This window comes from Carcharodon carcharias, chromosome 3 (assembly GCF_017639515.1).
Source record: "Carcharodon carcharias isolate sCarCar2 chromosome 3, sCarCar2.pri, whole genome shotgun sequence".
In the NCBI taxonomy this organism is placed as follows: Eukaryota; Metazoa; Chordata; class Chondrichthyes; order Lamniformes; family Lamnidae; genus Carcharodon; species Carcharodon carcharias.
In genome coordinates, this window is record NC_054469.1 from 170,248,730 (window position 1) to 170,274,546 (window position 25,817).

A 25,817-nucleotide genomic window follows, 5' to 3' on the forward strand; every position below is an offset into this window, starting at 1 on the left:
TGAGAATGGGGAGTTTATAGTAGATATTAAGGAAATGGTGGATGAAATGAACAAATATTTTTCTTCTGCCTTCACAATAGAGGATACAAAATCATTTCAGTAATAGCTGTAAATCAGGAGCTGGAAGGGAGAGAGGAATGAAAATGAAACTTCCAAAGGTTCAATACAACCTTTTTGAAACAGGCAAAGCTCAAAACTTGTAACTCAGGCATAAGCTGTCACTCTTTTCTGAACTCAAAGCACAATTCTACAGTAGAACATTGGTTATCCAACATGATAGAGGGCAGAGAACCAAAGCTGATTGAAAACCAATGTTCCACTGAAATGAAGTCTCTGTTTGTCATCTGTTGAGAGCAATGAGACAGAGGAGCAGTGTGATCAGCTATTCAGGGAAGAATGGAACAGCCTCTTTTATATGACTTTTCTTATGCTAAGTTTCTTTTTAAATATTTTGCTAGCTCAAGCTTGATAAAACTAACTACTGGAGTTCAGCTGTGTTTAGGCGATTGGAAGACAGCAAAGCCTGTTGATTGACTTGGCAAAATGATAGAATGATTTCAGAAGTTCAGCTGTTTAAACATAGATAACACATCATAACCTGAAATTCTGAGCATGTACTGTGTTGTGGAAAAACAGCTAGAATCATGCAGCACAGAAACAGGCTATCATCTCACTGAGTCTCCTGCAGTGTTTGTCTCCATATGACCCATTTGATCTCTTGTTCACTCTCCATGCTCTTTAATATTCCTGTTTTTCAGCTGTTTGAATTTTTAAAGAACACAAGGACTTTGCTTCAACAATGGTTTGTGTTAGAATTATTCACATTCTAACCACTGTTTGTGTAAATAATTATTTTCCGACCTCTCCTTTAATTCTTTTATGATTATCTTAAATTTGTGCCCCTTTTGCCACCATCTGACTAATTATTGGAAACAATTCATTGCTATCTTACAATATCCTTTCACTTCCTTGATGACTATCAGGTCACACTACCATCTTCTCAACTCCCAAGAAAAAACACCCAAACATCTCAAGTCTTGCTTGATAAGTGTAAACATTCAACTCTGCGCCATCCCAATGAATCTATGCAGCAGCATTTTCTTTGTTTTCATATCCTTCCTATAAAAGGTACTTAAATCTTTGTCAAAAACTCAAACTGCAACTTAATCAAAGTCTTGTAAAAGTTTAAGATTATATCCTTCACTTTGTGTTGAATTCCTCTGAACAAAAAAATCAGAGATTCCCTTTGCTTTATTAAGGCCTTAACTATCTGTGCTGTCCTCTTTAATTATTCATGTATCTGCAAACCAAAGTCCCATTGCATCTCCACTTCATTTAAAATGTAGCCACTTAAGATATATTTCTTTTCATTAATCTTGTTTTCAAACATCATGTATTCTATCATCAATGTTCTGCACTGAACTACAACTGTATCTTTCTGATCATCTTACCATCCTATCTGTCCTCCTGCAGTCTTGCACAATCTTCATCACAATTTGCATTACTCTGCATCGTGATTTTGCATGCAAATTTTAATATTGCTTCCTTAAATTCTAAGTCTAGATCATATATTGCAGGCAAGGCAACTCTGAGTGGTCCCTAACACAGACCCATGTGGAACACCACTAACCATATAGGAATGGAGAAACAGGAGTGGGCCATTTAGGTGATTTGCTAATGCTCTCGGGACTAGTGCTATTATTAAACTAACTGGGCAGGGGTGTGGGAACCAGGAGGTAATAGTAGAGAGGAATACCAAGGTAAACAGAATACTGGGAGAGATGGATAACACTAGAGTATGAAATGCTAGGGGCGGAATAGTCCCAGATTTGCACTAAGTGCGATAGCAAGAGGGGAAAAGAGCGTATTACCCAACAGCCACAGGCTTTTTACGTCGCATCGTCCCGATTCTGCCTCATTAATCATGCATTCCCAGGAAACATGCCATTTTGATGGCAGGTGGCCTCCAATTCTCCCACCACACCATCACCTTGCCACTTCCTCCCACCGGGCACCATATTTAAAGTGCAGTCGCACACACTCTCTTGGTGCTTCCAGCCTAGGACTGCTGCACAAGAGACATGGCCCGAAAGGCAAGAAGACTGCAGACCTCCAATTCAATGACACGTCCATGGAACACCTTTTGGATGCCATGGAGGCCGCCAAGATGTCCTTTAATCCCTCTCTGGCTGCAGGAGGGGCAGCAACATCACCAATCTGGCTTGGGAGGCAGTGGTAGAAGTGGTCATGCCAACACCCTGTCACCAGTGCCAAAAGAGGATGAATGATCTCCTCCGTTCCACCAGAATAAGTCACTCTTCTCATCACTCTCAACTCTCGCACTCTCAAACCATCACACATCTACAGGGCTCTCACTCACTGTAAGTTCAAGGGACATCACCATTCACTCTCTCACACACACCTTCATTGTCCTCATCCTGTCTATGGGACCACTCACCACCCACACGTGCCAGGCATACTTATCATCTGGCCTGGCAGGTGTCCTGCTTACACTCTCTTCATCTGTATTCATGCAGGACAAACTGGCACCCAAAAGGGAGAGGTCACAGAGTGGTGGAGGAATGCCTGGCATCAAGGTTCTAACAGACTTTGAAACCAGAGCCGTCCAGCTGGCCAGTGAGGATCTGGACTATTCTTGTGCTGATGGTGAAGTTAGTGGCTCTATACCAAATGAAGACCCAGCAGTGCAACATCCATCAGGCAACCATGCTGTGAGTGATGTGTCCTGTTTCACATGCCACTGCCATGCACTAATTATCTTTCCTTGTTTTTGCAGGCACATCTTGGAAACAGTCGAGGGAGTACACAGCACAGGTCCTTGACTCAAGCCCCAAAGAAACCTCTGAAGAAGAATCTGCTGAAATCCCAATTGAAGTCCCGTCACAGCCCTCAGCCACACCCGCCACCAGCGCAGAGACACACACCTCGGTGCGACCTAGCTTTAGAATAGTCTCAGGATCACAATCTGGTGAGCACATCGCACTGTCTGATCCACAGCAGGTGGTGGCAGGGACCCCCTTGGTGTCCGGCATTCAGAGGACTGTTGGGGGCCAGAATGTTGCTGTGTCCAAGTCAGATGACGAGCCTCTGGACTTGGTCATGTCACAGTTGCTGGAGCTGCAAAGTCTCGGGAACAACAGGAAGTGATGTCCACTGCAATCTTCAAATTGCAAGGCACGATGAAGGAGTCCATCCGGCTTCAGGCTGAGGTTATATTGCCAGCATGCCAATGCACTGAAGTCAACACTGGTAGAATTGTGGCCGCAATGGAGACCTTGGTTCAGGACATCAGTCCTGCACTACTGTACGGGCTGAACTCCATCACTGCTACCATAGTTGGCCTCCATCACTGTCAACACGAGAGGAGTGTGGGGCAGCTTGATCTCACTCCAGCCCCCCCTTCTCAAGGAGTCAGCCAGGGGCCCACAGGCACCCATAGGGAAGATGATCAACAGGTGCACATCCCGGGGACATCCACCCAGGTGACTCCGAAAGTGTCTGGCCCATCCAAATGCCCTCCTCCTGTCACCCCAGCAGCTCCAGCTCTATATTGCCACACCACCAGATCCCGAAAGCTGGCTAGGGCCCTCCAGGCCTTGGCCTTCCAGAGGACACCCATCAAGGTCACCACAGACAGGGTGTAGCAGTCAGTGGGCTGCCTCCCACCTCTGCTGTGGATGTCGGGGGAACACCAAGACGTAGCATCAGGGTTAGGAAGGTTAAGAAGATGCAGTTGCATAGCCTGGGCATGGGTGTTAATTACTTGTTCACTATTCACTGTTGTAAGTAAACTCCCAAGAATGCCTCCCTGCCTATGGCTCCTTGTTCTGACGAGCAGTGTTCATGTTGCTCAGATGTGAAGCTTTAGTTCCTGCACAAGATAAAGGCAGGTGTCTCAGTCCAGGGCCTCTTCCCTGTGCAGTGTGTAATTTTCAGACCAAAGTGATGGTCCTGCCTCACACTCCCTGGCCACATTACTGATGTCTGCCCCTTGATGGTGCTTGTCATTGCTGCCAGAATGTCGTGGGCAGGCATCACAGAGTTCCATCATTCTCTCTGTGTGCTCTCAGCACCTTTAAGGTGGGGTTGGCCGCCATCTCATCAGCATCTGTGACCAGTGACGCTGTGCTCCTGAAGGGGTTGGGTGCTGAAGGCTGACAAAGGATCAGGTGCATTTAAAGTTTCACAGCTGCAGCTCCATGGTATGACTCTGATCACAGAGCTCAAACAAGTCTGCCCTCAGCCAGACAGGAGTCAGACATTCACAGTGGAAATTTGAAGATCTATGGAGTGTCCCCACTGAAAGTCGTCATCACCCTCCTGGAATTGAACAACTATTAAGGCCTCCGCTGCTTCTCCATGACAGAAGGCTTATCACAGAGGGTATGTGCGCTGCCGTCAGCCAGACTGGAGTTTTTTGTCTGCACTGGAGTGCTGCTTTGGGCTGCATTAAAGTTCTTCAGTTGGAGTTTCATGAAAGAGGGACTTTTAACAGTTCATTTCCATCTAAAGTCTAATCTTCCTTTAATTTAGCAACTAACTAAAAGTTGCTCTTTGGATTGGGAGAAGGTGAATTTTAGTCCAGCTTTAAAACAGGGGTTATGTAGGCTCTGTTTACAGATGCAGATAGTAATTAGTTAACTGGCTTAAACAGGTTTTCAGAAGCTAGATTCAGATAGCATAAAAGTAAGTCATCTACAGCACTGCTTTTGTCTGCACTGGAGTGCTGCTTTGGGCTGGTTGGAGTTTGGTGAGAGAGGGATTTCAGTGAAGAAGGAGGGAGGTGATCCTTTCATTTTCTACCTTTTCTCAGTAAGAAGACTGGTGGCCTTGGTAAGTAGTACCTGGTAGTATTTCTTCTGTCCTTAATATTCTCTAAACTAGAGGAAGTAAAAGTAAAGGGAGTAATTTAAGGGTAAGTCATAGCAGGGCAGCTCAGCAAAGTGGAATGCTCCTCCTGTGTGATGTGGGAAAACAGGGGCACTTCCAGTGTCCAGGGCGACCAGGTGTGCAGGAAGGGTCTCCAGCTGCAGCTACTCAAAATCCATGTTTTGGAGCTGGAGCTGCACTCGGAGTCACTGTGGAGCATCCGCAAGGATGAGATCTTCGTGAATAGCATGTACAGTGAGGTGATCATATCGCAGGTAAAGAACGCACAGGCAGAAAGGGAATGGTCGACCACCAGACAGAGTAAAAGCACTAGGCAGGTAGTGCAGGAGTCTGCTGGGTCCATCTACCTTTCCAACAGATTTTCCGTTTTGGATACTGCTGAGGGAGATGGTTTCACAGAGGAATGCAGCAAGAGCCAAGTCCGTGGCACTACAAGTGGCTCGGCTGCACAGAGGAGAGGAAAAGACTAGAGAGCAGAAGTGATAGGGGATTCTATTGTAAGGGGAACACGCAGACGTGACACCAGGATGGTAAGTTGCCTCCTGGTGCCAGAGTCACAGATGTCACTGAATGGCTGCAGGACATTCTGAAGGGGGAGGGTGAAGAGCCAGAGGTTGTGGTCCATATCGGTACCAATGGCATAGGTATAAAGAGGGAATGATGTCCTGCAAGCAGAATATGGGGAGCTAGGAAATAAATATAAGAAGCAGGACCTCAAAGGTAGTAATCTCAGGATTACTGCCAGTGCTACATGCTGGCAAGATCAGGAATAGGAGAATAGGGCAGATGAATGCATGGCTGGAGCAATGATAAAAGAGGGAGGAATTTAGTTTCCTGTGGCATTGGAACTGATTCTGTGGAAGAAGGGACCTGTACAAGCCAGATAGGTTGCACCCCGGTAGGACCATGACCTCGCAGGGGCTTTCACCAGTACTGTGGGGGAGGGTTTAAACTAGATTGGCAGGGGGATGGAAACCTGAGAGGGGAGACACAAGAGAGGGAAACAGAGATAGGAATAAAAGACAGAAAAGTGGAAAGCAAAAATGGAAGGCAGAAGAAACCAGGGCTAGCAGCAAATAGGGCCATAGTACAAAAAATGTCTAAAAATATTAAAAGACAAAACTCTAAAGGCACTGTATCTGAATGCATGGAGCGTTCGCAATAAGCCAGATGAATTAATAGATGTAAATGGGTATGATATGATTGCGATTACAAAGACATGGCTGCAGGGTGACCGTAGCTGGGAACTGAATATCCAAGGGTAGCCGATATTTAGGATGGACGGGCAAAAAGTAATAGGAGGTGGCATGGCGTTGTTAGTTAAAGATGAAATTAGTGCAATAGTGAGAGAGGATATTGGCTCAGAAAATCTAGATATAAAATCAGTATGGGTGGAGTTAAGAAGCAACAAGGAGTGGAAAACATTAGTGGGAATTGTCTATACATCTCCAAACAGTAGTGATAAGGTAGGGAACAGCATTAAACAGGAAATTTGGGATGCAGGTAACAAGGGCGCTACAGTAATATGGGTGACGTTGATCTACATATAGACTGGACAAATCAAATTAACAATGCTACTGTGGCGGATGAATTCCTGGAGTGTGTACAAGATGGTGTTTGAGACCAGTATGTCAAGGAACTGACTAGGGAATAGGCTACCCTAGATTTGGTTTTGTGCAATGAGAAGGGGCTAATTAAAATCTTGTTGTGTGGGGTCTTTTAGGGAACAGTGACCATAACATGACAGAATTCTTCATTAGGATGGAAAGTGAAGTAGTCTGATCTGAAACTAGGGTCCCAAATCTTAACAAAGGAAACTACAAAGGTATGAGGTGTGAGTTGGCTAAGATAGATTGGGGAACTTCTTGAAAAGGTGGATAAACAATGGCTAATATCTAAGGAATTAATATATGCATTGCAACAGCTGTGCATTCCTTTCTGGAGCAAAAACACGACAGAAAAAGTGGCCCATACATGGCTAGCAAAAGAAATTAAGGATAGTATTAGATCCAAAGAGGAGTCATATAAAGTTGCTGGAAAAAATAGCAAACCTGAGGACTGGGAGCAGTTTAGAATTCAGCAAAGGAGGACCAAGAGATTGATTAAGAGGGGAAAAATAGGGTATGAGAGTAAACTTGCAAGGAACATATAGAAGCTTTTACAGTCCGCTTTTAAGTATGTAAAAAGAAAAAGATTAATGAAGACAAATGTAGGTCCCTTACAGTCTGAAATGGGAGAATTTATAATAGAGAGCAAGGAAATTGCAAAGTAATTAAACAACCAGGAGGAAGACACAAATAACTTCCCAGAAATACTAGGGAACCAAGGGTCTAGTGTGAAGGAGGAATTAAAGGAAATTAGTATTACTAAAACAATAGTGCTGGAGAAATTAATGGGACTGAAAGCTTATAAATCCCCAGGACCCGATAATCTACATCCGAGGATACTAAGGGAGATGGCCAAGGAAATAGTGGATGTGTTGACTGTCACCTTCCAAAATTCTAAAGATTCTGGAATAGTCCCAGAAGATTGAAGGATGACAAATGTAACCCCACTATTTAAAAAAGGAGGGAGGGAGAAAACAGCAAATTACAGACTGGTTAGCCTAACATTAGTAATAGAGAAAATGCTAAAGTCTGTTGTAAAGGATGTGAAAACAGGACACTTAGAAAATATCCATGGGATTAGACAAAGTCAGCATGGATTTATGAAGGGGAAATCATGTTTGACAAACCTATTGGAGTTTTTTGAGGTCATAACTAGCAGAATAGATAAGGGAGAACCAGTAGATGTGGTGTCTTTGGATTTTCAGAAGGCTTTTGATAAAGCCCCACATAAGAGATTAGTGTGAAAAATTAAAGCACATGAGATTGGGAGTAATATATGGGCATAGATTAAGAATTAGTTAGCAGACAGGAAACGGGATAGGAATAAATGGGTCTTTTTCAGAGTGGCAGGCGGTGACTAGTGGTACCATAAGGCCCAGCCCTTGGGCCCCAGCTATTCACAGTATATATCAATGATTTGGATGAGGCAACCAAATGTAACACTTCCAAGTTTGCTGACCACATGAAACTTAGTGGGAATGTGATCAATGAGGAGGGTGTTAAGAGGCTTCAAATCAATTTAGACAATTATAATGCTCTCGTCGGGACTTGGAAAAACGTATTAATTTTGCTTCCAATCTCCACCCCTCTATCATTTTCACATGGTCCATCTCTGACACTTCCCTTCCTTGACCTCTCTGTCTCAATCTCTGGTGATAGACTGTCCACCAATATCCATTACAAGCCTACCGACTCCCACAGCTACCTCGACTACAGCTCCTCACACCCTGCTTCCTGTAAGGACTCCATCCCATTCTCTCAGTTCCTTCGTCTCCGTCTCATCTGTTCTGATGATGCTACCTTCAAAAACAGTTCCCCTGACATGTCCTCCTTCTTCCTTAACTGAGGTTTTCCACCCACGGTTGTTGACAGGACCCTCAACCGTGTCCAGCCCATCTCCCGCGCATCCGCCCTCACGCCTTCTCCTCCCTCCCAGAAACATGATAGGGTCCCCCTTATCCTCACTTATCACCCCACCAGCCTCCGCATTCAAAGGATCATTCTCCGCCATTTCCGCCAACTCCAGCATGATGCCACCACCAAACACATCTTCCCTTCACCCCCCCCCGGCAACATTCCGTAGGGATCGTTCCCTCCGGGACACCCTGGTCCACTCCTCCATCACCCCCTACTCCTCAACCCCCATCTATGGCACTTCCCCATGCCCACGCAAAAGATGCAACACCTGCCCCTTCACTTCCTCTCTCCTCACTGTCCAAGGGCCCAAACACTCCTTTCAAGTGAAGCAGCATTTCACTTGCATTTCCCCCAACTTAGTCTATTACATTCATGGCTCCCAATGCGGTATCCTCTACATTGGAGAGACCAAACGTAAACTGGGCGACTGCTTTGCAGAACACCTGCGGTCTGTCCGCAAGAATGACCCAAACCTCCCTGTCGCTTGCCATTTTAACACTCCACCCTGCTCTCTTGCCCACATGTCTGTCCTTGGCTTGATGCATTGTTCCAGTGAAGCCCAACGTAAACTGGAGGAACAGCACCTCATCTTCCGACTAGGCACTTTACAGCCTTCCGGACTGAATATTGAATTCAGCAACTTTAGATCTTGAACTCCCTCCTCCATCCCCACCCCCTTTCTGTTTTTTACCCCCTTCCTTTTGTTTTTTCCAATAATTTATATAGATTTTTCTTTTCCACCTATTTCCATTATTTTTAAATCTTTTATGCCCTGCTAGTCTTTCCACCCCACCCCCACTAGAGCTGTACCTTGAGTGCCCTACTATCCATTCTTAATTAGCACATTTGTTTAGATAATATCACTACCTTCAACACCTCTGTGTTCTTTTGTTCTTTTGTCTGTGACATCTTTTGATTATCTGCTCCTATCACTGCTTGCTTGTCCCTACAACCACACCACCCCCCCCCAACTTCTCTCCCCCATCCCCTATCTTAAACCAGCTTATATTTCACCCCTCTCCCTATATTTGCTCAGTTCTGTGGAAGGGTCATAAGGACTCGAAACGTCAACTCTTTTCTTCTCCGCCGATGCTGCCAGACCTGCTAAGTTTTTCCAGGTAATTCTGTTTTTGTTTTGGGTTTCCAGCGTCCGCAATTTTTGTTTTTATCTCTCAATTTAGACAGGTTGAGGGAGTGGGCAAATACACGGCAGATGCAGTATAACATGGATAAGTGTGAAGTAATCCACTTTGGCAGGAAAAATAGAAATGTAGAGTACTATTTAAATGATGATAGATTGGGAAATGTTGATGTACAAAGGAACCTGGGTTCCCTTGTACACCAATCACTGAAAGCAAGCATGGAGGTGCAGCAAGAATTTAAGAAGGCAAATGGGCTTCATTGCGAGAGGACTTGAGTATAGGAGCAAGGATGTCTTACTGCAACTGTACAGGACCTTGGTGAGACCACACCTGGAGTGTTTTGAGCAGCTTTGGTCTCCATAACTAAGAAAGGATATGCTTGCCATAGAGGGAGGGTAGTGAAGATTCACCAGACTGATTCCCGGGATGCAGGATTGTCACATGAGAGATTTGGCCGACCAGGTCTGTATTCACTGGAGTTTTGAAGAGTGAGAGGAGATCTCATTGAAACATAAAATTCTGCCAGGGCTGGACAGCCTGAATGCAGAGATGATGTTTCATCTGGCTGGAGGTCTAGAACAAAGGGCCACATTCTCAGCATATGGGGTAGACCATTTAGGACTGACATGAGGAGAAACATTTTCACTCAGAGGGTGGTGAACCTAAGGAATTCTCTGCCACAGAGCGCTGTGGAAACCACATCACTGAACATATTTAAAAAGGAAATAAATAGAGTTCTGGACTCTAAAGGCATCAAGGGGTATGGGGAGAGAGTGAGAATCAGCCATGATCATATTGAATAGCGGAGCAGGCTCAAAGGGCTGAATGATTTACTCCTGCTCCTATTTTTCTATGTTTCGAAGTCAAACATTCACAGATGCAATGTGAGGATCTCTGGTGTCTCCTCACTGCACGTCATCATCAGCCCCCACGAGTCAAGCAGCTATGAAGGCATACTGAGGGCAGCTGGTTTGTGTGGCCTGTGTGATGGCCTCATTTCCATCATCCTCACCTTCAAGGACCTCCTCACCTTCATCCCCATCAACATCCTTCTCTTTGGAGATGTCCAGCTCCTCCTTAGCTGGCTCCTCACCCCGTTGCAGCTCATGTTGTAAAGGGCACAGCAGGTGACGATGATGCGTGACACCCTCTGTGGACTGTATTATAGGGTTCCACCAGACTGGTCCAGGCACTAGAACCTCATTTTCAATACTCCAATTGTTTGTTCCATCTAGGTGCAAGTTGCAACATGAGCTTCGTTGTACTTTCTCTGTGCTGCAGTCTGAGGCTGCAACACAGGTTTCATCAGCCATGTGCTCTGCAGGTAGCCCTGGTCCCTGAGGAGCCAACCCTGCAGCCTCTATGGACCCTGGAAGATGTCAGGAACCTGAAACCTGCTAAGGATGTAGGAGTTGTGGACACTCCCTGGGAACCATGCGCAGACCTGCAGGGTGTGTTTGTGGTGATCACACACTAGCTGCACATTCAACAAGAGGAAGCCCTTGCGGTTGACATGGCAACCGCTTGTTGCCACCGAGATCTGAGCATCACGTGAGTGCAGTCGATGGCACCCTGCACCTGCAGAAAACTGAGATTTGGGCAAATCCCAGTGCTCTTGCATCCTGGCTGCCCTGGTACCTGGCGAAATGCACAAATGAAGATGGTGTCCCTGCATTTTTGTGTGGAGGCTTGTGATGTCCCACAGAGGTCACATGTGGAGTCCTGAAAGGAGCCACTGGCATAAAAATTGAGTGCTACAGACAATTTCACGACCACTAGCAGTGGATGCCCTCCATGCCCCGCAGTGTTAAATCCTGCAGAAGGTGACAGATGTGACTGACCAGTTCCCTGGCAGTCTTCGGTGACACTGGTTCTTGATCATCTGCAGGAATGAAAGGCAGTGTATATAGACCCTGGGTCTAGCTAGGTACTGACCAGCTGTGGCTCTTTGATGGTGTTGGGAAGCCCCAACCACCTCTTCTTCCTGAGGGTGCTGCTCCTCCCTCTGCACAGCCAGACGCCTCCGCTGCTCTCTTTTCTGTCGTCTCCACTCTCTGTACGCCACAAGGCATACAGCCAGTTCTCTTGACCAGCCAGGCATTGACCATTTCCAACAAGAGAGAATCTAACCATCGCCCCTTGATGTTCAATGGCATTACCATCTCTGTCTCCTGCTGTCAACATCCTGAGGGTTACCATTGATCAGAAACTGAACTGGACTAGCCACATAAATACTGTAGCTACAAGAGCAGGTCAGAGGTTAGAAATCCTGCAGTAAGTAACTTACCTCCTGGTCTGTCCACCGTCTACTAAGCACAAGTCAGGAGCGTGATGGAAACTCTCCACTTGCCTGGATAAGTGCAGCTCGAACAACACTCAAGAAACTTGACACCATCCAGGACAAAGCAGCCTGCTTGACAGGCATCCTAACTACAAACATTCACTCCCTCCACCACCAACACACAATAGCAGCAGTGTGTACCATCTACAAAATGCACTGCAGGAACTCACCAAGCCTCCTTCAACAGCACCTTCCAAACCTATGACCACTGCCATCTAGGAGGACAAGGGCAGCAGATAGATGGGAACACCACCACCTGGAAGTTCCCCTCCAAGTCACTCACCATCCTGACTTGGAAATATATCACCGTTCCTTCACTGTCGCTGGGTCAAAATCCTGGAACTCCCTTCCTTACACCACTGTGGGTGTACATACACCATTTGGACTGCAGCGGTTCAAGAAGGCGACTCACCACCACCTTCTCAAAGGCAAATAGGGATGGACAATAAATGCTGCTCTAGCCAGTGATGCCCACATCCCATGAATAAATATTTTAAAAATCCACTTTAATTTTGGCAGAAATCCTGGATAGATCTATAAATGGCATTTCTCAATTCTGCTGAAGTTACATCAGCCAATTGAGGGAAGCCCTAAAGAAGTTCCTGGCATAGTAGGACTAAATAATGTGTAATTTACTGTCTTAGTTCTGTTTTCTTTCTCACATCTCATTTGATGTCTTTCAATATCCCAGCACAATTTTTGTTTCTGCAAAATTCTGGAGGAGAAGCTATGTTGTTTCTTCTTTAGCTTCCCTCAAGATTCTTGAATTGAAATCAGCAAATCTCAGTGACAGGTCTCTTTTAAGCTTGAGTAACTTCGTTAGCCGCATTTCTCCTTGAATGATGACTACTATTTACAGTTAAGAATCATTCTACATCCAACTCTGGTGCCATTTTGAAAAAAACCTACTACAGCACCTGCCTATTTCAGGAAGTAGATCTCTTTTAATGAGAAAATTAGAGTCCTAGGACCTGATTGCCATTTTAGATTGGAAGTAGTCAGAGTGTGTGCCATACAATTAGATGCACGATGGAACCTGAAGAGTCTTTGCAAAGGTAAGCTTGGAGTTATTTTTGTGGACCATGGAGGAGCAGGAAGTGTTCCCCTGTGGCCCACAAGAAGAACCTGGTCGGCCGCCACTCTTGGACCCTTCCATTCTGCAATCACAAGTTGCCTCCACCATAGTTACTTTATTGCTGGTTATTGCAGCCCAAAAGAAGTATGCCATAATCAGCGAGCTGCATAAGGGAAATCCTTTCAAAATGGCATTGACCACATTATCCAGGTTAATGGGTCAGTCAGGTTACCAACCTCATTTTGAGATTGTCACTGCCCTGTTAATGCTGGGAGCAACAAATGAAAATGTGTCCTTGAAGACAGATGGACAAGACTTTTGTACAGATGCTAATGTAAAACATAGCTTAGAAAGAAGATTAGTTGGGCCAGATTTTCAATGTGGGGCTGGGAACCTGACACACGGGTGAATTCTGTGTCCCAACTCTGTGCCCGAGCTGTGTCAGTATCACAACGTGACTTTTAATCTTAAATGGCCTAATTGGCCAGGAAGCGAGCTCAACGCTCAATTAGAGGCACCAAGCACCTCCAGAAAGGGGGAGCTGTCTGCCTAGGGCCAGCAGCCAAGGTATGCAATAGCCATATTGGAGGCTGCCGCTGCTTTGTTGATTTGAGCAGGCCGCTCGTCAGAAGTGGAAGAGCGGGACTGTGGCCTTGCACGACTGGTAGGACTAGCACTTGTGCCGGTCTTGGTTGACTCCACAGGTTTGTTTGAAAGACCGCTGTAAATAAAATTATTTGGGCTTCGCAATGAACCCAAAAGCTGTGCATTGACATAGACAGAACTGGTCTGGATCACCCGAAAAAGTCTACTCTGCATTGGCTCCTTAAAAAGCTTCCTAAGGAGCTTAAGGTGCTCTTAATTAGTGTCAGCTGCAGTCCCTGCTCCGTCCCTCCTGTTGGTGCTTTGAAAATTTGAAACTGTCATGGAGGTGTCGGGATCCCGAGATAATCTCTGGGACTATGATTTTCAAATCTCGCTCACAACCGTTCTTGCCCTGCCCCAACCTGCTATTGAAAATCCAGCCTATTGACTAATTTGTGTGCTAAGTGGTAGATTTTTGTTTGCTTTATGAAAGAAGGGGAAAATAATACTGGTTAGTTTATGTTTTCCAATAATGTGTTAGTTGTTAAGCCGAGGAGACATTTTACAGATACCTTTCTCAGAAGTATAATTTTCAAGTGGCATTTGCTTTGATTATTTACTTGGGGAAGTTGCAATGTAAATAGATCCTGACTTTTCAATAGCACCTGTGGCAACTTTGTTTTAAATGTCAATAGCTGATCAATATTGAATAAATCAGTTCATTTTTAGCAAGGTAAGTCTGTAAATTTATTGACTGCCTGCATGCAGCGTTTTACTCTGCAGTGGTGTTCACACTAATATGTTGAACTTGTACAAGCAAACACATACAAAAGACATCAATTTATGCATCCTTCCCCCGATTGCCAATAACCAAGTATGGAGTGGTAACCTACAAAACAGATTGTACAGATGCACACTGCAACAATTTACAAAATTGCCCTTATTTTAATATTGTCTTTGATCTCTGTGCTGAATAGGATCCTGCAATTATCTCTAATAACAGCTCTTTTTCTCTCCTTTGTGTATCTGTTTTGTTCTTAGGTTTGGATAGATGCAGCTACACAGATATGTTTCTCGCTTGGAGTGGGGTTTGGTGTACTAATAGCATTTGCAAGCTACAACAAATTTAATAACAATTGTTACAGGTAGGTTATGTTGCTTTCTTTGGTTTCTTTGTATGATGCTTCTAATACCTTTTGGAGCACAGTACTCAACAACTTGCCTTTAGATTGATTGGCTATTAGTTAATACTATCCAGATCATTCTCTTCCAGTTTTCTTATCAAGAGCCAAACTGGATCATTCACTGCTAATTTGAGCACTTCTTGTGACTTGTACAATGGGTACTACGTGTCCCAATTTAAACTTCACCGACTTTGAAAGAACCTCCTGTCTAAGAGGAGAATATTTATTTGGTTGCTTCTGTACAGTTAGGGAGTTGATCCCTACGCTAGATCAGGAAATGATGGGAACCTTCATGTTTCAGGCCCAGCTCATCATTTTATTTCTTGTGAAGGATTTCTGAAACCATTTGGGAATGTCTGTAATGCCATTTGAGAAACAATGGGTGGGATTTTCCGTGCCTGCTGGTGCTAGGCATGTTTGGTGGAGTGAGTGGACAACATGGCGAGTTGGCCAAAAATCAGTTTCACGATGTCGTGAAACCAGTTTGCAATTGTCCTCTCTGCCCGTCAATGGCGTGCCGTGTTTCCCACTGTCAGACATCAGGAACCTCCTTGTAATATATCTGTATATAAGCCCATGATGCCAGAATCATCCCCTCACACTGGATCATCTGCCCACGTGGGCACAGAGCACGTCTTGACAACAGTGACGTACAGAAGTTGCGGGTGAGGTTGGGGGTGCGGGGAACGAATGTGTCGGAGAGGGGGGCAGTGTTGAGGTTCAGAGGGGGGATGAAGGAGTCCCGGGGGCAGGGAGCGAGGGTGGAGGAAGGAGTCCAGCGGGGGAAAGGAATCCGGATTGGGGGATGTCCAGGTCAACATGCTAAGGAGGACTCTGTTGAGTCCCTGACTGCCTGGTGTGGACTGAACTGAGGGTGGGCGTGGTAAGAGGGAATAGTGAGAATGACCAATGGCAGAGTAAGGCAATAGGGTAGGAGGGTTAGGGTGCGGTAGAAGGGATGCTGAGGGTGGTTGGTGGGGACTTGGAGGTGGACACGGAACCTAGGGATGGGAAGGAGGAGGTCAGGGAGGTTAATGTGGATGGGGTTGGGATTTACGGGAAGGAAGAGAACATGCACACTCACCTGGGCATCCCCAAAAGAAAAGGGTTGTGGCTGGTAGATCACGGAGGGGAGGTGGAAAGTGATGCTGGGGGTTTGACAGTGATGGATGAAAGGAAATGGGTGACTCGGGGAGGGGAAAGGATGGAAGGGTGCAAGAAAAACTGTAGCACTATCATGCTTGCTAAATCGAAAGTGAAATGAGAGTTGTGGTGGACAAGAACAGGCACTGCAAGGGAGTGTGATCAGTGGGTGGGATGAAGATGCAGGCCAGCTGAAAGCGAACCCCAGCAGGCAGCATTAAAAACTCTGAGATGAGTGGTCTGTGGGAAGGATCGTGTGTGTGGGAGAGTGCTTGCATGAGGCTCTGAAAGGCCCTGCACTCGTGGGCCAGCTGCATGCAGCTGAACTGCTAGTTGGTGGTGGTGGGGTGCAGAGGGGTGAATGCAAAGCCTGTCAATGAAGCTGAAAGACACCATTACACATTATTCAGTGAAAGTGAATATATTTTTAGATTGTAAAGTGACAAAATGTGTTCACCATATATGATCAGAATTTCTTAGGTTTTGAACACCTTAGATTTCCAAGTGCTGCCCTGACATCCACAGGAGGGGGTGGAGACAGCCTGTGCAATGATTGGTCCTGTTGTCTCTGATGACTTCGGTGTAGGTCCTCTAGGGAGCCGAGGCCTCGGGGGCCCAGGTTTGCTTTGGCTGTCCTCCCTTGGGCCAGCTGCTCCTCTGCGGTGACAGAGGATGTGATTGAGGGGGCTCACAGTCAAAGGGGACTCAGAGGAAGAGGACAGCCTCTAGGATTCCTGAGCAGAACACCTCCTCCTCCCTTCGGATGCCTGACTTCTTGAGGGGAAGGAGCACTCGGGAGACATTGAGGTGCCCTATTTCTCTCTTGCATTGCCACTGCAGAAACTCACCTATGGCTACTGCAATGGAGTGCAGGTCTGTGCACAACTCTGCTTTCTGCTGGACTAGGGTCTCCATGGCATCTGCCATCCCTCCCCATGGAGACCTCCTTACGCGCACCTCTGGGTATCACTTCATCAGAGAGCAGGCAGACAGACTCCTCCAACTTGCATGCCACTCTGCTCAGGCTTCCAACAGCTCCGTGTGATGTTTCCTGCCTTCTACTGACTCTCCACAATGAGTTGGAAGGCCAAACCCAGAGGGTTGTCAGCTGACTCGAACCTCACAAATGTCTCTTCCCCAGCTGTCCTCCGAGTGTTGGGGAGATCAGCTGAACCTGCTTCCTCATGCTGTGGATACGTGTCCATGCAGTGACCACCAGATTGTGAACCTGAGCCTGCCCTAGATCTAGGTCCCACCGAGGTGTGTGTGTCTGTGCTGGTGGAGGGTGTGGGTAAACACTGTGACAGGTCTTCCAGGCTGCTTCTTACCAGCTCTTCAATGGAGGAGGTGTCCTCTTGGCTGGAGGTGAAGGACTGGATGGAGCTGAGGGACTGGCTGGCTGGTGTCGGTCCCTTGGCAGAGCTCCCTGTGCACCCAAGTAGAGATAATTAGTGCATGGCAGCAGAGTCAAAAGCAGGAGAGAGAGCACTGACATTTGTGTTGAGAGAGGGATGATGTGATGCAGGATCCTCATGTAGGTGTTCACTGCTGACATCACTGTCGCCGCAGGCACCATCCACATTCTCACCAGTCAGGGCAATGGCATGTTCCTCAAAGTGAGCCAGCTTCTCCTGCATGAAAAAAGATGGAGAGAGTGTGAGCAGGACACATGGCACTGCATGGAAAGTTTGTGTGTTGAACGGAGCCATGGACGGGATGAGGACATGAGATCGAGGGGGTTTGAGCCTGATGGAGATGTGAGAGTGTGTGTGAGAGTTAATGGTGTTGTCCCTTGAGGTGTGAGATCCCTGTGGATGTGTAATGGGTTTGTGAGTGTGTGAGTTGAGAGGGATGAGAAGAGTGACTTACCCTGGCAGAACGGATGAGACCATTCATCCTGCAGTGTCACTGGGTAGCTGTCCTCTTTTGCAGGGCATTGGCGCTGACCACTGCTGCCACCGCCTCCCATGCTGGATTAGTGATGTTGCTGCCCATCCTGTGGCCAGAGCTGGGGTAGAGGACATCGCGGCAGCCTCCACTGCATCCAAAAGACACTTGAGGGATGCGTCATTAAACTGGGGGTGTGGGGGTGGGGAACTGATGTCATCTTGCCTTTCGGGGCCATGCCTTTTTTGCAGCAGCCCTGGGCTGGAAACACTGAGAGGTGTGCTCATGGTTGCACTTTAGATGTGGCGTACGGTGTGATCAAGCAGTGAGGTGATAGCGTGGCAGGCGAATGAGAGCCCATCGACCCACCATTGAAACGGCTTGTTTCCCAGGAATGCATAATTAATGAGGCAGGATTGGGATGATATGGGGTGAAAAGCCACCATTGCGGCCAGTGGGTAAAACATTTTTTCCCACCTGCTACTGCATTTAGTGCAAATCTGAGATGGTTCTGCCCAATGTATTATGTTTCATAACTGTTACATTACTTTTAGCATATATTTAAGGTATGGCATCGCATGATAGAACTTGTAATAACATATTATTTTAATAGTGAATTACAGGAATCATTCACTAGCTTGAAAATATTACAATTATACTTTGAATGTACTATATTGTCTCCCACTACTATGTGTTTGACCACTAGAGTGCTTTATGGAGGTAAATTATTTTGGCATGTTCATTTACTTTGCACATCAAATTGTTTCTTGAGTTTTTTTGCTCTCTGGGTTAACTCAAAATTCATGTAAGTTTTCCCTGCACCAATCCAGAATGTTAAAATTTCAAAGACCTTGTCTTCTGATGGAGTGAAAAATTGACCTTTAGATCTGACTTCAGCCGAGTAGAAACAGGTTTGGAATGATTTGGGCTGCAGATCAAAAATGCCAGCATTTCAGAAGCAGTTAACATTTTTAGATAAAAATAAAGGAGTAGAATTTCAGCAGTGTCCTCCTGATCTTCCCTCAATCATCCAAAACTCTGTAACTTTTGTAGAAGATCATTGGAAACCATTCCTGAAAGGTGCAGCCAGCCTTTTCTCTAGACTTTCTGCTAATCTCTTACTAAATATACAGCGGGAAATCGGGAGAATCCCCATGGAAATTCTAGATTAAAATGGATACGAAATAATAAAAATTCAAAGTTAAAATTGAAAATGCAGAAGAAAGATATGGGCCGGCAAAGAGAGGACAAATGGTTTTATCATTTAGAACTCTGACAAGTAGATCTTCCACAACATTAATCAAGTTGAAGATGCATTTCTTTCATCTGCACCTGTCTTACTTTTGCTAATCTTACTCTCTGTCTCTTCCTTTCCCCTTCTGCATTTTTGTGCCAATTTTCTGAGCTTTTCTGCTTTATCTACAGTTGGTGCTTTTTGTGCATCACTTGGAATGTTTTCATTATTTGCTGTTCTATTCCGGTGAATATCTGGTGTTATATCTGTCCGTATACAGTTAATGACATAGCCTCTAGCTGTGCCCACCATGGTGGTTCTACCTCACCCCTTTTCTTTGTGCCCATCATGACTATGTAACATGTATGGACTAAAAGGGTCACCTGCACTAAAGGCAGAATTTTCCGAGCCCGCTGATGGCGGGCGTGATAGGAGGTGTGCACAGAAAATATGGCACGACCTGCTTCACGACCGTGTGAAAACAGGGCCGTGATCGTCTGGTCAGCCTGCTGACAGCGGGCTGCATTTCCCACCATCGGTCGGCAGGGAGCTAATTGTAATGCATCAACATATAATTAAAAGGCCATCCCACCAGGCTCTTGAAACCCTGCCATATCATTCATCCATGTTGGCAGGAAAGCACGTCAACGTTTTTCACAACTGCACGCAGGTGATGTGCATTTGGCAGCCTTCACTTTGGGGGAACTGAGATGAATGAGCAGCAGAGTTCTCCACAGCTCGCCCATTGTTCTATTCACCAGAATAGAACAGCAAATAATGAAAACATTCCAAGTGATGCACAAAAAGCACCAACTGTAGAAAAAGCAGAAAAGCTCAGAAAATTGGCACAAAAATGCAGAAGGGGAAAGGAAGAGACAGAGAGTAAGATTAGCAAAAGTAAGACAGGTGCAGATGAAAGAAATGCATCTTCAACTTGATTAATGTTGTGGAAGATCTACTTGTCAGAGTTCTAAATGATAAAACCATTTGTCCTCTCTTTGCCGGCCCATATCTTTCTTCTGCATTTTCAATTTTAACTTTGAATTTTTATTATTTCGTATCCATTTTAATCTAGAATTTCCATGGGGATTCTCCCGATTTCCCACAGCAGGCCTTGGGGCGCCAGGGGTGGTGGGGGGTGGTGGGGGGAGGGGGGGTGGAGGTTGCAGGGGGTGAAATTGGTGGCTGGCCCCGGAGGGGACTGATGATGTGGGGGTGGAAATGTCCAGGTGCAAGTGCTGGTCAGCCTAGGAGGCCACCGTTATCAGTTGGGGGGTGGGGATGGCCAAGTGCTGCCCTGGTGCTGCATCCCGTGCACAGACATTCGAGGTGGGGGGCAAGGTAAGCGAGGGAAATGGCCATGCATTAGGGACACCTGTATAAACTGACCATGCTTCTGCAACTGAGATAGATCAGGCACAGCCACAGTGATATGATTGGGGTCAGGCTCCTAGCCTGGCCACCCAGGCAACCAACACGGAGGCACCAAAGACCCACCAACCGCTCAATACTTTACACTCCACACTGCATTCCCCATCCCATACCGGTCCCCTACACCTCCTTGGCACAAACTTCGAGTCCGCCACCACATTATTGGACCACAGAGCAGTTGGACTGCACACGTTGTACAATCTCCTCGCCAACACTGGCCATGGAGCAGTCACTCTGAAGACGGTCACAGACCCTTGCAATCTCAGCATCCTGGTTTGCACCAGTGTCCCCCATGTCGCAGGTCGACAAAGCAGCCGTGCAGCACACTCATCCCTGGCCATCCGAGGGGTGAGCAGCACTCTCCGGGAAGCAGTAAGGAGCAGTCACCCAGGGCCAGGAAAGGTGCTAAGTACATCCATGATAACCATGTCTCTCTCCCTTTCATGCTGCAGGAGGACCATGTGAGGATCATGGATCCTGGTGACCCAGCTGTATGCCTGATGGCCAACCGAGACTGTAGAAGGCGGAGGAGAGAGCGACTGAGTCACTGGCCGCGCAAAGGCAGGAGCAGCAACCACATGAAGGGGCAGCAGGGGCTCCCGCACACGCTGCCCAGGAGCGACAGCGAGCCGTGGCTGGTTGGAGCCAAGTGACACCCAGGGTCTATAGACGCTGCCTGCTATTCCTGCAGATGACTGAGAACCAGTGTCACCGATGACTGCGCATGTCCAGGGACCCGGCAGCTCACATTTGCCACTTACTACAGCACTTGGTTCCAAGGGGACATGGAGGGCATCCACTACCAGCAGCTGTGAAATTGACCTCAGTACTCGATTTCTATGCCAGTGGCTCCTTTCAGGGCTCTACAGGTGACCTCTGTGGGATATCACAATCCACCACCCACAAATGCATCCACAAGGTTACGATGCCATCTTCTCCATGGTGCAACTTTGTGCATTTCACCCGGGACCGGTACAGCCAGGATGCAAGGGCCATTGGACTCGCCCTGATCTCGGGATTCCCACAGGTGCAAGGTGCGATTGACTGCACTCATGTGGCGCTCAGGTCTCCATCGCTACACTCAGTGGACTTCATCAACCACAAGGGCTTCCACTCACTGAATGTGCAGCTGGTATGCGACCACCAGAAATGCATCCTGCAGGTGCACGGTTTCCAGTGAGTGTGCATGATGCCTACATCCTGAGTCGCTCACAGATCTCTGCAGTCTTCCATGGTCCACAGAGGCTGCAGGGTTGGGTCCTCTGGGACAAGGGTAGGCTGTGGCTGATGACACCTGTGCGATGGCCTCAGACTGCAGCAGAGCGATGCTATAATGAGGCTCATGCAGCAGCTTGCAGCTTGGTGGAGCAGACCATTGAGATGCTGAAGATGTTGTTCCGGTGCCTGGACTGGTTTGGTGGAGCCCTGCAATACCGTCTGCAGAGGGTGTCACACATTGTTGTCATCTGCTTCACCCTTTACAACCTGGTGCTGCAATGGGGTGAGGAGCTAGCTGAGGAGGAGATGGGGGAGCTGGAGGTCTCCTTGGATCAGGAGGACACCGATGAGGATGAGGGTGAGGGGGTCCTCATTGGTAACGATGATGGGGATGAGGCTCTCACACTGGCTAGACCAAGGCAAGCGCACTTGGGAGGGCCTCTAGCTGCGTGATTTGTAGAGGATGATGATGACATGCAGTGAGGTTTCCTTGTAAATCTTCACATCGCAGTTGTGAACGGTTGACTCCGTTCTGGCTTATGGCAGTGCACACACCCTCTGTGAGAATGTTCCTGTCATGGAGATTCAGTGGAGACCCTAATAGTTGCTCAATTACAGGAAGATGATGATGACATGAAGCAAGGACACCCATAAATCTTCACATAGCCCCTAAGAATGTCTGACTCCTGTCTGGCCAAGGGCAGTTCGCTTGTGCTCCATGATCAGGGCCATCTCAGAGACGCAGCCATGAAACTTTAGACGCTTCTGATGCTGTGTCCGCCTTCAGCACCTCAGCCCTTCAGGAGCTGGTGCACAGCATCACTGGCTGCAGATGCTGGTGTGATGAGGTGCTGAGAGCACACAGATTGTATGACAGAACTCTGTGGCACCTGCCCACTACATTCTGGCAGCAATGACCAGCACCGCCGAGTTGCAGGCATCAGTAATGTTTCCAGGGTATGTGAAGCTGGACCATCACTGTGGTCTGAAGGCTGCACAGAGCACAGGGAAGAGGTCCTGGACTGAGACACCTGACTTTATCTTGTGCAGAAAGGCTCCACATCTGAGTGACAAGAACACTGCTTATCAGAACAAAGAGCCACAGGCAGGGAGACATTCTTAGGAGTTTATTGCCATTAATGAACAGTATGTACAAGTGATCAACACCCTTGGCCAGGCTGTGCAACTACTTTTACCTAACATTCCTAACCCTACCGCTACATCTTAGTGCTCCCTGGACATCCACAGCAGAGGTGGAGGCAGCCTGCTGACTGTGACACCCTGTCTGTGATGACTTTGGCAGGGGTCCTCTGGAGAGCTGAGACTTGGAGGGCTCTGGCCAGCTTTCAGGGTCCTGCTGTGTGGCAGTGGCACCCTCCTCGGCCTGTGAAGCTGAAGCTGCGGAGGTCACAAGAAAAGAGGATTTTGATGGGCCGGACACCCCCGGAGTCACCTGGTGGATGACCCCAGAGTGTGCACATGTTTATCCTCCTTCCTATGGGTGCCCGAGACCCCTGGATGACTCCATGAGCAGAAGGGGTAGCTGCTGGAGTGAGATCGAGCTGCCCAGCACCCCTCCCACATACACAATGTTGGAGGCCAACTATGGCATCAGCAATAGAGTTCAGCCCGCACAACAATGCAGGAGTGACATCCTGGACCAAGGTCTCCATGGCGGCCGCCATCATGCCATCGGTGTGTTGCAATGTTGGCGCTATCACCTCAGCTTGAAGGCAGATGGACTCCTCCATCATGCCTTGCAATCTGACGAGTGCAGTGGACATCCCTTCTTGATGTTCCCGAACTTGCCTTTGCAGCTCCAGCAACTGTGACATGACTGAGTCCGGAGGCTCGTCTTCTGACTCGGACTCAGCAACGTTCTGGCCTCCAGCAGTCGTCCGATTGCTGGAGACCTGGGAAGTCCCTGCTTCCGCCTGCTGTGGATCAGAAAGTGCGATGTGCTCACCAGATTGTGATCCCGAGGATATTCTAAAGCTAGGTCCCCCTGAGGTGTGTGTCTCTGCGCTGGTGGAGGGTGTGGTGAGCGCTGTGACAGGACTTCAGGGGAGGTGCCTTCAGATTCCTCTTCAGAGGTTTCCTCGGGGCTTGATTGGACCTGGGTCATGGACTCTGTTGGCTGTTTCCCAGATGTGACTGCGGAAACAAGGGGAGATAATTGGTGCTTGGCAGTGACCTGTGATAGAGGACACATCACTGACAGCATGGTTGTCTGATGGATGTTGCACTGCTGAATCCTCACTTGGTAGAGCAGCACCAACCTCAACATCAGCACAGGACAGGTCTCAGTCATCGCCAGCCAGCTGGATGGCTCTGTTTTCGAATTCTGTCAGGGCTTTAATTTCTGGCATCCCTCCACCTGTCTGCGACCTTTTCCTCCTGTTGTGAGTCAGTTTGTCCTGCATGGATAGAGATGGGGAGAGTGTATCAGGATGCCTGCCAGGCCAGATGATAAGTATACCTGGCCTGTGTGAGTGATGAGTGGTCCCATGGATGGGATGGGGACAATGACAGTGTGTGTGAAAGAGTGAATGGTGGTGTCCCTTGCACTGGCAGTGAGTGAGGGCCCTGTGGGTGTGTGATGGGTTTGTGAGTGTGTGGGTTGGGAGTGATCAAAAGAGTGACTTACTCTGATAGAATGGAGGAGATCATTCATACTTTTGCAGCACTGGGTGGCTGTCCTCCTCTCCAGGGCGTTCACACTGACCACTGCTGCCACCGCCTCCCAAGCCAGGTTGGTGACATTGCTACCCATCCTGCGGCCAGAGCAAGGGTAGAGCACAACCTGTTGGGCCTCCACAGCATCCAACAGTCGCTTGAGGGACCCGCTGTTGAAGCAGGTGGCCGCAGTCTTTTTGCCTTTGATGGCCATGTCTCCCAGGCAGCGGTGGTGAGCTGGTGGTGATAAGAGCTTTGCAGGCGCTGCCTTTTAAAGATGGCGGCCGGTGTGATGCAATAGTAGGGTGATGGTGGGAGGGCAAACGACAGTCCACTCACCATAGAAATGGATTATTTAGCGGGACTGAATAAATAATGAAGCGGGCTTGGGATGATACCGCCTGAAAACCCACCATTTTCATCGGCGGGTATGACTCCATTTTACCCGCCCGCTACTGCACTTAGTGCAATTCTGGGAAAATTCTGCCCAGTATTACTATTCCTTTTTTGTGTCCTGTAGCATTCCATGGAAATGTGAGCAACCTGCATTCATTGTAGTATCTGTACCAGTTTGTTATCTTCATGCCATGTAGCTCAAGTTCATGTCCTTTGAGACAGTCAAACCTCTATTTATCATCATGACTTTATGTTCCTTTGTGCCGTGGTCTATCTGTCTCATGTCCTCTGCTTGAACTTGCTGTATGTTTGCCATCCTATAGTACTATGAATATTTGCTTTGCCTGTTTCTCAATGAATGCTTTTGTGTCCTTGTGTTCACACATCTGTGATGTCCTCCCATTTATTCTAAGTCCCATCTTTGCTTTTCTGATGGCTCCCTACCACTCTGCTCTTTTCTGTTCAGCTTGTCCATCCATCTGCAGTACCTGAAACTATGGCAAGCAAACATCCTCTTTTCCAGCTGGAAAATAAGCATTTGGTTTAAATCACTTAACATGCAATTCCAATAGGAAAAGCACTTTAAAAGGGGCAAGCACCAGTTGCTGTTAGTGGTGTGTTTTGGAGAAGTTAAATGAGGGTGGAGACGGCTGGAAGTTGGATGAGTGGGACCTGAAGTTGTGCCAAATGCCTAAGAACAGTGAACAGTGGAAGTTGGCTGGTGGCCAATGGCCAACATGCCATCAGGAGAAAAAAGACAACTGTTTATGCAGATGGCAGCCCAAAGTTAGGCAACTTCCACCCAGGACTTGTCTTGGGGATGGGAGGCAAGCAGACTAGGCACCTGAAAATCTTTGCAAAAGAACTGGAACGTGGAATTAACAGGACACAAGGGGAGCAGGTTAAGCAGATCACTTGAGGCTGAGTGCCTGAGGAAGGGAAGGGGAGGAAGGAGGGCGAGGGAGAGAAAAATATGAAGAGGTAAAGAAAATTGTGATTCTGTGAAAAGGGAGGGGGCGGGGGAGTGGTAAGGGTTACAGGGAGTACAAGGAGCAGAGAGAGGAGGTGAA

General features: G+C 47.4%; 1 protein-coding gene across 1 annotated transcript in view; it reads left to right on the top strand.

Annotated features, from left to right (window-relative positions):
* Positions 1-25,817, top strand: part of slc6a3 (solute carrier family 6 member 3) — a 108,054-nt gene that overhangs the window by 39,334 nt on the left and 42,903 nt on the right. The window contains exon 6 of the mRNA XM_041184285.1: positions 14,620-14,723. Coding sequence (XP_041040219.1) covers positions 14,620-14,723 — 104 coding nt within the window. The remainder of the gene's footprint in view (positions 1-14,619; positions 14,724-25,817) is intronic.